Source organism: Labeo rohita, chromosome 16, assembly GCF_022985175.1.
Source record: "Labeo rohita strain BAU-BD-2019 chromosome 16, IGBB_LRoh.1.0, whole genome shotgun sequence".
NCBI lineage: Eukaryota > Metazoa > Chordata > Actinopteri > Cypriniformes > Cyprinidae > Labeo > Labeo rohita.
In genome coordinates, this window is record NC_066884.1 from 22,837,121 (window position 1) to 22,851,014 (window position 13,894).

The 13,894-nt window shown below is 37.1% G+C and overlaps 1 protein-coding gene across 1 annotated transcript; it reads right to left on the reverse strand.

Annotated features, from left to right (window-relative positions):
- Positions 1-81: 81 nt before the first annotated feature.
- On the reverse strand, positions 82-13,894 carry usp5 (ubiquitin specific peptidase 5 (isopeptidase T)). The gene is given in 22 exon segments (XM_051130708.1): positions 82-753; positions 863-947; positions 1,040-1,190; positions 2,459-2,601; positions 2,693-2,836; positions 4,266-4,451; positions 5,654-5,742; positions 5,826-5,868; positions 5,871-5,999; positions 6,078-6,231; positions 6,317-6,442; positions 6,613-6,703; positions 7,362-7,433; positions 10,238-10,431; positions 10,527-10,621; positions 10,764-10,948; positions 11,072-11,217; positions 11,297-11,424; positions 11,527-11,593; positions 11,814-11,825; positions 12,989-13,117; positions 13,564-13,894. Coding segments are annotated over 22 exon segments (2,571 nt in total). The 5' UTR covers positions 13,672-13,894; the 3' UTR covers positions 82-659.

A 13,894-nucleotide genomic window follows, 5' to 3' on the forward strand; every position in this document is an offset into this window, starting at 1 on the left:
ATGTTTATTACTGCTGACACTGCATTTGGCAAAAGAAAAATTCCTTTATAAACACCCATAAGCAATACACCGAGTCAGAAGCAAAGAGACACTTTTTTTATTTTAAAGCAAAAAGAACAAAAGGAATTCTTTCCTCCCCCCCAAAAAGGAGAACAAAACAAGGAAAAAGTGAAACTGCACAATACCTTTTGCATTCATTTTTTAAATTTAAAATTCCAATATATAATATTAAGCTGTTTTTTGTGATTTAGTGACATTTACTTGCCATTAAACATTTGCAGAAACATTCTGGAACACATAAAGGGAAGGAAGGTGGAGCTTAGCTCTAAAAGCGATGATGTCACAACAGCCACTATCCAATCAGGGGGAGGCACAAAGGAGACTAGTGTGTGTGTGTGTGGTAAGGCGTTGTACAACATAAGCGTTTCGAGTAAGAACACTCTAATCCGCACATCCTACATCTTTTTTTTCTCCTTCCGTCATTACGTCTGGGTTCTCTCGGTAGTGGATATATTTGATGGAGAAGTGCTTTGACTTATTAAATGGTGCATCAGTTCAGAAGCAGGAGTCTGGGTCTACTGTTCAAGTAGATCAGATACAGAAAAGAGTGTGTGCATGTGTGTGACAGAGATGGAGAGAAAATGCTATTCTAGTTTACTCTATTCCACCACTCTTCTGTAAAAGTACAGGTAGCCCAAGTCCTTAGGCGGTTTCTCGGAGGCACAAACTTTCTGATCGTTAAAGATTACCCACCTGAAAAAAAAAAGCAATGCATTAATACTGAGGGAAAAAAATGATGAGCTGCATATGAAAATGATAGAGAGAGAAAGGAGTACACCGAAGGGTAGAGAATTTCACTCACTGTTGGTCCTTCTTGATGTGGCAGACGTAATGACCACACATTGTGCTCGTTCCCATGTGACTGATGAACGCAAAAAGCTCATACTCTTCAGGACAAAAGAAATGTAAAGATGTGAATCATGAGAAGAGAGCTAAATATTTGACAATGGTCATCAATAAATACCACAAAGAAACATACTTCCTGGTCCATCACGGACACGTGGTCCTGGAGGAGGTTCCCGACTGGCTTCACTTCCTCCCTCTGAGCGCCCACCCTCAGACACATCCATGGACTCCAGATCATCCAGATGAGAGAAGATCCAGTCTACAGCTCGCTCTAGAATATTATTCTAAAAGCAGAAATTGACAGACAGGATTTGAATCTCAAAGAAATCATCAATTAACAAAATGGCGTGAAAGGAAGCACAAAGCAGTAACATACTGATCGTCAACCTAAGCAGATTTCATTTTCTATTTATATTATCAAGTTGGCAATTTTTGCTAACCGTTACCAAAATTTATGACCATGATTTGTGTGATTTAAATGCATTTAATTAGAGAATCTCAATGATGCCACTTCTTGGGTGTCACAATTTTAAAAGAAATGTAATTTTTTTTAAACTGAGGTAAAAACCAATGTAGCAATTGGGTTGCAAGCAAAAAGGGGGACAATATACTTTTGGTATCAGCTTTAAGCATCAATAAATATTTTTGTATCGCTCTGGTTAAAGGATTAATTCACTTCCAGAATAAAAATTCCCTTACAATTTACTCACCCCCGTGTTATCCAAGATGTTCATGCATTAATTTCTTTTTGACTGAAGAAAGATTTTTGAGTAAAACTTTCCAGGATTTTTCTTCATATAGTGGATTCGATGGGGATCAGTGGGTTGAAGGTCCAAATTTCATTTTTTTATGCAGCATCAAATGGCTCTACATGATCCCTGCCACGGAATAAGGGGCTTAACTAGTGAAACGATCTGTCTTTTTTTTTTTTTTTAATTAAAATACACTTTTTAACCACAAATCCTCATATTGCACTAGCGCAACCTCACGCATTACATAAATCACAGATGCGTGATGTAGGCAGAAGCACTGAACCAGTGTTTACAAAACAAACTTGCAAAGAAACTCAACACCCCTTTACGAAAAAAGGTAAAACAACGATGTCAGACGATTTTGAAGTTGGAGGAGAAAATGAGATGAGTTCATCACTCTACGCTTCCTTTTTGAACAGGAGTACAAAGACGAAGAACTAAAGACAGCATGATTACATAATGCATGAAGATGCTCATGTGCCTTGCAGAGTCAGCACAAGATCAGTATTTGTGGTTAAAAGGCATATCTTTTTTTTTTTTTTTTTTTAAGAAAATGATCGATTGTTCTGCTAGATAAGACTCTTTTTCCTCATTTGGAGGAATAAGTGAAACTGCAATTTGGACCTTCAACCCATTAATCCCCATTGAAGTCCACTATAAGGAGAAAAAACCTTAATTTCTTTTCGACTGAAGAAAGACAGACATGAACATCTTGGATGACATGTAGGTGAGTAAATCATATGGAAATTTTTTTCAAGAAGTGAATGAATCCTTTAAGAAATACATTTGACGTGTCTCACCGTAGCTCTGAGAGCACGAGTGGCCTGATCTCGGCTGAATCCCATAGAAACGATGGTTGCTAGATGTTCCTCAGGTAGACTCTCCGTGGGTGTGGTGCCAGGAGCAGAACTAGATCCAGGCAACACTAAAGGTGCGGAGAAATCTGCAGAAGATCACATAGAGAATATTACAGCAAATCTGCACGCTACTTTAAATCCTCTTCACAGCTAACACTCATTGATGAATGTATTTACCGGGGTCTTCCATGTGTCCCATCACCCAGTTCATAGCAGCATCAATGCCAGTGTTGCCCGTGTAGTAGACAGCTTTTCGACAGGCCTCCAGGGGGAAACCCATCTCACACAGCTGAGACACTGTGGAGTCATCCAACACTGGAGCTGAGAGACATACAGAGAAAGAGAGTGCTCTACAGACATGTTTCCATATCAGAATAATTACACTAACTGAATGCTAATGAAAATTATATTAATTAAAAAGTAAACCAACACTTAAAGGAACAGTTCAGCCAAAAATGAAAATTTGCTGAAAATGTTTTCATCGTCAGATCACCAAAGATGAAGATGAGTTTATTTCTTCATCAGAGCAGATTTGGAGAAATTTAGCATAGGGCTGTCAAACGATTAATCGTGATAAATCGCATCCAAAATAAACGTTTCTGTTTACATACTATATATGTGTGTGTGCATGTGTACTGTGTATATTTATTATATATTATATATATATATATATATATGTATATAAATACACACACATGTATATATTAAGGAAAAATATTTTAGATGAAAAATATTTTTAAATAGTTATATTAATTTATAATCTAAATTACATACAAGGTATAAACATATATACACAAATATTTTTTAAAAATATGTTTGTGTATTTATATATACATAATAAATATACAAAGTAAACACACATATAGTATGTAAACATAAACTTCTATTTTGAATGCGATTAATCATGATTAATCGTTTGACAGCCCTAATTTAGCAATGGATCCTCTGCATTGAATGGGTACCGTCAGAATGAGAGTCCAAACAGCTCATAAAAAAAAAAAACATTAGAATGATCGAAAACATGACTCCAGTCCATCAATAAACATCCTGTGAAATGAAAAACTGGCCATTTTAAAATACATCATTACATCTTTCAGTGAAAAAGTCGTCTCATCTGAATCAGGAGAGAAATATGCACCATTTAAAATTGAAAACAGTTCAAAACAGTTTTAACCAAATATGCTAGCAGATTTTGTTGTGAGAGCACAACAGTCGATGGACATTTTCAGTGGAGCAAGCATTTTTATGAATTATGGACAGCTATTCGTCCAGAAGTGACAGTTTAAAATTACATTAATTAATGCCTTAATGAAGGATTTGTTTTTTACAAACACACAGCTTTTTACTTCGTAAGATGTTAATTGATGGACTGGAGTCGTGTGGATTACTTGTGATGTTTTTATCAGCCGTTTGAACTCTCATTCTGGCGGCACCCATTCAATGCAGAGCATTCACTGGTGAGCAAGTGATTTAATGGTGAATTTCTTCAAATCATTGGATCATTTTTAGGTGAACTATTCTTTTAAATCCAAAACAAATGACATTTAATTGAAACTAAATATTAAATATTAACACTGTATGAAATACTTATATAAAGCAAATAAAAATGTGTTTACACTAAACTAAAACAAACACATATGATAAAATAGACACTGTAAACAAAGACGAAAGCAAAGGAAAAAGTAAGAATGACAGACAGGCTTAAGTGACAGACAGATGCAGTCGGAAAGAGGAGAAAAGACAGACTGACACAGCAGTGGGGAGTAGAGAGAGTCGTCCTCCTCGTTGCCGTGGGAGCCCAGGATACCTTTAACCTCCACATCAGGGGTCATGAGAGGAGGTGGGGCCACCTCTGGCAGAAGCTCCTCCCCTGGCTGCTGTCCCATGGCTTGGAGTGCGCTCAGATCCAGTGTGTCAGGAACATCAATGCTCACATCTATTAAAATAATTACAAGAAAATATTAACAAAATTTAAAATGTTATTATCAATATTGTGATATCACGATAGCAAAACTGTCTCAATATTATCATGGTCACATGACGACATGAAACAATAGGTCTTCCGGGCAAAAAAAAAAAAAAAAGTGTAGTTTTTAAAATATATTTAAATGTCTTGTTCTAAATTAAATGGTCTTTAAAGTTGTGTTTTGGGCTATTATGCTTTGACACAGTATCTGTAAAACAAACCAAAACCAAAAGCACAATATGGCTTAAATCCCTTCATCAAATCCGTTTTCACTGCGTGTTTCAAAGCTAAGTGCGCACATCGTTCTGCTCATGACCTGCTGCTTTAATGGCTCCATTCACAGTCAATGCAAATAACTCGTTTATTGCATGTGCTGTGAGTTTAGTGCACGTTTGGGAACACAATGGCCACCAGTTCTGCTTTATTTTTGAGGCAGATGATTACAGCATTTCACTAGACTTGTAGTGAGACGCATTTTTGTAAGCCTGTTTTCACTAAAGCTGAAGTTTAACGTCAAAATAAAAGCTCTACTACTGCTTCCGTCAAAATAAAAGCAGTTTAAATGGGTAACGTTACTGCGGTCCAAATTCAAAATATCTCTTTCGAGTGTAGAAATTAGGAACAAAGTATTATAATTTCCCTACTGTAGTGTAAAGCAGAAAACAATATACCTATGAAATATTATATTTATTTATTTTACAGTAACTGTTTTACAATATATGGCTATTACTGTCACTGTTGTTATTATTATTATTATTATTATTATATATTTTAATTTGTTTGGCTTCCTAAAACACCAGTGTGAATGTAGACTGAGACAGTATATCACAAATAAAAAGAGGGTTGAGTTAATTCACTGACTTTTTTCCAGACTTAAGCTTTCTTAGTTCAGAACATGGGTTGGAGCTCTTAATTTTGAACTCTTAAAGTGCATTAGATAAAATAATTTAACTTTAAAATGCACAAAATTGTCATTTTTTTTCCAATTCTTCATTTTTTATTTTATTTATTTATTTATTTTTAAATATCACAATAAATATCGTATTGTGGACTTTATATTGCGATATTATCGTATTGTGAGATTTTGATATCGTTATATCCCTATTTAAAATTATAGAATTAATTGCGCAAAATGAATGTTACATTATCAAACAGCCAAAAAAATAGCTCACCGAGTTTTTTAGGAACCCAATCCAGGCCGAAGGTGAATTTCTTAATTTGGATGACAAGATGGTCAGGAAACGAAGCAAACCGAGTGGTCCTAAGAGACAAAGATTTTAAAGACACTATTACACACATATAAGAAAACCAAAGACTAATTGAGAACTGAACATATATTATTACTTTGTGGCAGTGGTTTTGGCTTGCACTGCAGAGCTCCAAAATCTGTGAGTGTTTCCGGTTCGCTGAGAGCAGCCAAACAGGCAGCAAATGGGATTTGAGCACGTGGTGCTGCGGGGGGAGGGGCTCCAGTAGACTCCGCCTCCTCCCGGCGACGTTCTGCTTCTTGTAGCTCCTCTGATAAACAGAGAGATGATAAATGAGAGAAAAGGCAAAACGGAATGGATACACAGAAGCATACTATGAGTGTCTAACCCATATTAGTTGCCTGGTCCATGGGAACGGGCAGCTGGACTATGTAGTCCACACGTTGGGTATATTTGGCCTTTTGTGACAGCTGGCATACGATCTTCTCCTCCACTAAGAAGCGGAAAGCTTCTGAGGGATTCATGCCAGACCGACAGTTCCTCTGAAAAGACATAAAAGGCAAAATGAACGAATGCAGAAGTAAGTAGTGTAAAACAGACAAGGTAAGAGAAAATCATTATTATTACCTCCACCATATTTATAAAGTGAAGAAGAAACTCCTGTGCATCCTGCTGCCGATTGGTAGAGAACTCAGGGTGGCCTCGTCCAACCAGAGCTTTGAACATGCGAGGTGCTATGCCAACCTGGTCACCCTGTACAAACAAATCCACATTTATAAATGGCTTTTCCTGAACGTGAACAGAACAAATGTCTGTATTTTCTTGCAAAAATGGTCACATTACATACCAAAACTATTAATGAATTATTTAAATGTAACTTCTACTCATCTTTTATGAATGAGACCAAATGTGTGTGTACATACCCTGGGTTCAGAGGAGGCACTGGGGTCGTCTCCGGGGTCAGGGGCTGGCTTGGAGTACTCTCCTGAGAGAAGGCCATATCCCAGCTTTGCTCTGATTTTTAAAAGTGGAAATGAAATGTTACTTCATGAAATCGCTACAGTGTTTAAGCTCTTTGATACAAACAAGGCAGATAATCATGCTTTTTCCCTCTTTCAGGTAGTAGGGAAAGTTGATATACAGCGACCTCTACTGGATATATAGTATTGCTAAAGCTCCTTCAGTATCATCTTTAAAGGGATAGTTCACCTAAAAATAAAAATTCTGTCATTAATTACTCACCGTCATGTCATTTCAAACCTGTAAAACCTTTATTCATCTTTGGTACACAAGTTCAAGGCCCAGAACGGGAGTTTTCTTTACACAGAAAAAGTATTCTCGTAGCTTCATAAATTTGAAGTTGAACCACTGATGGACTATTTTAACAATTACCTTGCTACCTTTCTGGACCTTGAACGTGTCAGTCGCATTGCTGTCTAAGCAGGGTCAGAAAGCTCTTGGGTTTCATCAAAAATGTCTTAGTTTGTGTTAAGAAGATGAATGAAGGTCTTACAGGTTTGGAACAAGATGAGAGCGAGTAATTAATGAATTTTCATTTTTGGGTGAATTATCCCTTTAATAGGACTAAAGAGCTGAATGAATTATTTTAGAGTAAACACAGTGATATTTTAAAGTATGTGTGCAAGTGAGAGTTTGTGGGACAGGTACTCACACTTGAGTCTTAAAATCTTGGGTGGGGTCACTGGGAGCCTCGTTAAAGATCTTGTCGATGTTGGAAACATATCTGAGTATCAAAGAGAGTGAGAGGAGACAAAATGCACTTAGACACTTTATTTCAGCAGCAAAAGTTCCATATGAACATAAAAATATACAAGACGTACAAGTCTAATACACACGTACACCACCCTTCAAATGTGTGGGGTCAGTAAGATCTTGTAATGTTTTTGAAAAAAATTTCTTATGCTTAAAATTTCATTCAAATTAAGTTTTCAGCAGCCATTACCAGTGTTGGGCATGTTACTTTAAAAAAGTAATCAGTTACAGTTACTAGTTACTTCTCACAAATAGTAACTGAGTTAGTAACTGAGTTATATCATTATAAAAGTAACTAATTACCAGGGAAAGTAACTATTACTTTGAAAGAAAAAAAAAAAAAAACTTCAAAAATGTAAAATAACTTAGATGCCCCCAAATAATATGTTAAATGAAAGAAATTGAAATGAATTAAAAAGGTTTTTATCCACATTAAAAGTTGACTACTACTACACATACATAAAACTTAATGGCACAGTTAAATATATGAAAGCATTATAATATGTGACCCTGGACCACAAAACCAGTCTTAAGTCGCTGGGGTTTATTTGTGGCAACAGCCAAAAATACATTGTATTGGCCAAAATTATAGATTTTTCTTTTATGCCAAAAATCATTAGGAAATTAAGTAAAGATCATGTTCCATGAAGATATTTTGTAAAATTCCTACTGTAAATGTATGAAAACTTAATTTTTGATTAGTCATATACATTGTTAAGAACATTATTTGAAGAACTTTAAAGGCAATTTTCTCAATATTTAGATTTTTTTTGTACCCTCAGATTCCTGATTTTTAAATAGTTGTATCACGGCCAAATATTGTCATATCCTAACAAACCATACATCAATGGAAAGCGTATTTATTCAGCTTTCATATGATGTGTAAATCTCAATTTTGAGAAAATGACGCTTATGACTGGTTTTGTGATCCAGGGTCCAATTTAGATAAAACTACTACGAATTCTACTATTAATAACAATATAAAACGCACTAAGGATTAATGAGCCGCTGGGTTCATAAATAATAATCACTTTGTCTGCATTCGCTCAAACTGATTTCCTGAAATCAAAACAGGGATGATAATAGGTGAGTACCAGCCAATGAGACTGCCATTTGCGCATTAGTTCCGCCTACTACTGGAGAAACTGGCAGTTCTTAAAAGCTGAAGAATTCTAGAGTAGCTCCATTATTTTGACAGAAAAATACAGCAAAGAATATCGTTTACATGTAGTGCATCAGCTCTGCATGGTATGTAAGTCTCTCTCACTCTGTATCTTTCTTTACATGTGTGAGAAAGTGACAACTAGTCGTGTACTTTCACACTAGAGTTTACGGTTTGTCAAATACAGGTACGCTGCGCATCCATTCAGATGAACCAATAAATAAAATTATAATATAATAAATTATAGTAACACCTCATTTTATTGTTAGTAACGGTAACAACGTTGTAATGGGGGAAACAGTAATTCGTTTGATTACTCATTAATGAAAGAAATAACACCATTAGTAACGCCGTTTATTTATAATGGTGTTATTCCCATCACTGGGCATTACTCAAGTCAGTGTCACATGATCTATCAGAAATCATTTAAATATGCTGATTTGGTCCTCAAGAAACAAATCTATTATCAGTGTTGCAAACTATTGTGCAACAGTTAATTTTACATTTTAAATAATATTCATTGTTTATAGTATCACTTATAATAGTATTAAAATAAATGTTTTTCACCATTCTCTTCAATGAATAAAAAGTAAAACAACATTTATTTGAAGCAGAAATCTTCTGTAGCATTGTCTTTAAAGGGGTCATCAGATGCCCATTTTCCACAAGTTGATATGATTCTTTAGGGTCTTAATGAAGTCTATAATATACTTCTGTAAAAAAATTCTCAATGGTAGTGTAAAACTCTGAGCTCTGCAAAAATCATCCCATTCTGAGGGATTGTTCCTTTAAATGCAAATGAGCTCTGCTCGCCCCACCCCCTCTTCTCTCTGCTGCCCTGAGAGATTGTTTACTTCAGCCACATTTAGCGCGTTTAGCTGTGAAACTTGCGAACTAGCACGTTATTAGGAAAGGTAATTGTAGAGATTTATTAAAAAAAAAAAAAAAAACACTTAGTGAAAATACTCACTTCTGCTGTGGGTGAAGTTGGATCACGAATGATTTACGCGAACATAGATACATTTATATAGATCGTGAGGCGCACTCCCTTCACAAACAAATGTAATCCATTGCATCTTCAGCGGCTCAGATGTCGGGAGTAAATGACAACCGCTACATTCATTATTACATCCAGCAACACAACACCTCATTCGCTCAATCTGAGATATTCTTGTCTAACTTACATCCTTGCTCCGGCATCAAAACAGTGGAGGTCGGACTGTTACAGCTGATCTAAGGTAAGACGCTCATGTCAATCAACTATTGTGGGAGCGGCCTGTGTCGCACAACGACAGGCATCTGAGAATGGCTTGATTTGAAAAAGGAGATATTATTTTTACAGATTATTTAAAAACCACTGTATGGATTTTTATCATTATAGGGTAGATTTGTACATATACTGCCAACACACATTAACGTTCAAACAACATGTAAAAGTGAACTCTGCATCCGATGCCCCTTTAATGTTTCTTTTCTAAATAAAAGTATTAATTTCATATTAAAAAAAAAATAAATCTCTTACTGACCCCAAATCTTTGAAATGTAGTGTATATGGCACCAAAACAACAACCACACACACACACACAGTCTGATAAACACTGAGAGGCACTGACTTGGTCTGGAAGTCTGGGATGGTGAAGAGCACTTGCATGACAGAGTTGAGGTAGCAGCTGTTTCCCAGGTTTTTCATACCAGTGAGCCCAGGGCCCCACAGAGGCCTCAGAGTGGTACCTGACTCCTGAATCACCTCCCACTCTCCCACACGCTGGTTCACTGCGATCTCCAGCTCAGTCATGGTTCTTTCCGTCTAACAAAGAGAAAGGAAAACCACAAAAAAAAACAGCTTCTTACGCACTTTATGAATGAAAGCCCATCTTACAGAAAATTTTGGGATGACTGTACCTTTTCCATAGTCATCATATCGATGCCAAAGTGAGAAAGGTGTTCTGGAAGCTTAGCATCTAATACCATATCATCTTCATCATATGAATAGACATCTGCAAAGACATACATCACACAATGTCATCATAAATACAGCTGTAGTTAACAGTAAAGCATACTTAACTTTTTACTGGTTTGAAAAGTTCAACATCAGCATGATTTAATTAGATTCCAGCACATTTTGTGTAACAATCTCACCTGCTCCGTCAGGTGTTATTGTGCCGAGTTTGACAGCTAGTGGGTATCCAGTCTGCTGGTAGTGCAGGAGAGCGTGGTTATTCCCTCCTGAGCCATCAAAATATCTCCGGCCGCACAAAACCTTCCCATCTGTCAGATTCATCCACAGGTTTTCCTGTAGGTCACAGACCTCACACTTCCAACCACTGAAAGAAAGATGAAAGTATGTAAATGCAAAGAACCACTTACTCTAACTTCCTCCTAGGATCATGTTTACAGAGCTTAGCTGGACATATCAAATGTGTCCACAACATTCACACATGTAGTACCTCGGAGGGATTTTGAGCCCATTGTCGAGTTGTTTAAGTTCAGCTGCGTGTTTTGACTCCTGTCGCACTTCTCCGTCCCACTGCTGCACCTGCAAAGCGTGCGACACTGAGTCTGCTGCCTGCAGCCCGGCCATCGAGAGAGACACCTGCAACGACACCAACACAGCCAATCAAAGTCTGCTCTATGATTATGTATATTTATCTACTTAGTGAAAAATGACTCACCCGTTCCCGGACAACATCTGGCATGGAGGCTAGATCATCTGATGTCACTTCCTGTCTGTCTGGGAACAGAACCACCTTGACCTCTTCCTCATACTGCTCCTGCTCAACATCAAACCCTCCCTCAATCCCTGCAATAAACACATGCAAACTTATCAGCTGTTTCATAAAATAAACATACTAACACAAAACTAAGTAAACTAGCATGAGGGCTAAAGAATGCAAGGGCTTACCAATGGCTAGTCTTGTGGGCTTCTTTTTTGGAGGGTCACCTGATCCAGAATTGTTATCATCTTCCTTCTGAAACACAGACAAGATTAGTCTATATTTGCCATGAATCAGCACTTTAAATGAGGTTATATTATATAAAGACGTAAATATGTTAAAATGCTTTCTTTAATACAATATTTAACATTTCTTCTAATGTTAGAATGTTTTTCTATACCATATTTGTTTGCAAAGACATAAATAAGCCAGAAAATGTTTAAAAACGCAGTACAGTGCCACAGCACCCACTCACGTTTTCAGCTGCCTTTTGTTTCAGAAGTATGTTTCCAATTCATTTTTTCCATAGAGATTTTAAAAATAAAAGAGTGAAAGAGTTATAAGTCACGAACCAAACCAATCAGCTATAAGGGGAATCACAGCATTTCATACTTGGACCAAAAGACAAAAGTTCAAGACTGTACTTAAAGTCACAGAAACAGGTGTGGACACTGATCGTTTCTTCCAAATGTTGCCGAATATTTTTGGTTCTATCCATCAGTTGCTTATTGAAATTTGAGAGGTGGGCGTGGCACTCAAAAGTGGAGATAGATGAATGTAAGCTTGAAGGGACGAAGCCTGTCGAGGTCATTATGAGAGTAAAACATTTTTAAAAATTAAACACAGGCACAGACTAAATCAGGTAATTTGAAGTGCTTTATGAATGTGGGTGTGCACTCTTTTGTTATGTTTTACTGGTGGAGATTTCTTTGAAGAATTATGGGGAATGTAGTTTTTAATCAAGAATTCCACTGTTAAATTTGCTTATATTAAAATATTAGTTTAAATAATCTGGCCTGATGGCTTCAGCAAAAGCATATGTCATTGATTAACAACCTCGTAGCTCACAGTTGGTCAGGCTTTAATGGCTTATAAATTATTGTTAAAAGCAAATTCCACTATGGAGAAAATAAATCTGATTTTTACTTGCAGAACCCAACTGTTGACCTTAAAGGGAACCTCGGGTATTAAGATTGTATGGCTTAATATAACATAAATGATGTCTCGTACTGAAATAGGCAATTAAAAATGCACAATATTTAAAAAAATCCACATTGTTTTATATATATTTTACACACAGTCCGAAATATATATATAAAACAATGTGGATTTTTAAATATTGTAAATCTTTCATGGGTTTTCTACTACATATTTAAGTAAGAAATATCATTTATGCCATACAAGTCCTCTTAAATGTTGTTTGTCCCACCCAACCTGAAACAGCAAAACTGGCTAAACCAATGGCGTACGTTTGAGGGTGGGGCTATCTGTTTGTCTAACCAATGAAAGACAGGAGGAGTGTCCAGGAAACCTGTTTGACTCAAATCATTTTTTTTTAACCGTTTGGAGACTTTTGAACTTGCACTTAAACCATGCATGCTTATTATTTTTAAACGTACAGAAAGATGTGAGATGTGTTTCTGTGCTTACCTGTGTTTTCCGGGTCCGGGTGATGTGCAGGTAAGCTCTCTGACCGGTTTTGGCGTGGTGTCTTTCTACGTACTTACTCCCAAAGCCGAGAAAGCTGTTCATGCAGACATACAAGCCTCCCTCACTCTCCTGAAACAACAGGAAAGAATTCTATAAACAAAATGCTATTGGTCAGCACCATGCGCTCAGTGAGGCTGTGGCTGTCTCACGTGCACAAAATAACATTCACGCGCATGATACAGAAGCACACAGACTAATCAAGAAAACAAACTTTGCTAGCTCACGTTAGCGTTATAACTAGCTCACAGCTAGCTAAAGTAATATATATAAGATGATCATTTAAAATTTAAGTGGTTTAGTCAAGATGTGGCTAAAGAGTGTAGAGTCAACATCACGATGTTGACTCGCTTGACATAATAAAAGGAAAATAGTGCACTCAATGAGCGCTAGTTAGCAAACATCACAGCTCATGGAATGACGAAAGCAAAGCAGCAACCTTACACAAACAAAAACCAAATAAATAAAACTCGAAAGTGCGCGATGACTGTGCAGTCGCATGCTACTACTGAACTCACCGGGCTGGCGAATGAGAAGGCGCACTCGTCTTTGTGAACACGATCTCCGGGCCTCGGAACCCGAATCGTAGACAGAACCGACATCAATATCTCGCTAACCTCCGTCATTTCTGGCTAAACACGATTTGCCTTCTTGCCTTCACACGCTTGCCCGCCTGGGTTTTTTGGCCCCCGCTCCTGAAATACAGTCTGCTTGAAGTCTCTGACAGCCCTCTTCTTTCTCTCAGTTTCCCTCAATGAAAAGCTGCTACTGATGATCCAGTGTGTTTCATTCGAGGCCAGGGGCGCTGCACACACTCTCACTGCACGCATTACAGCCGCAAGTGTTTGA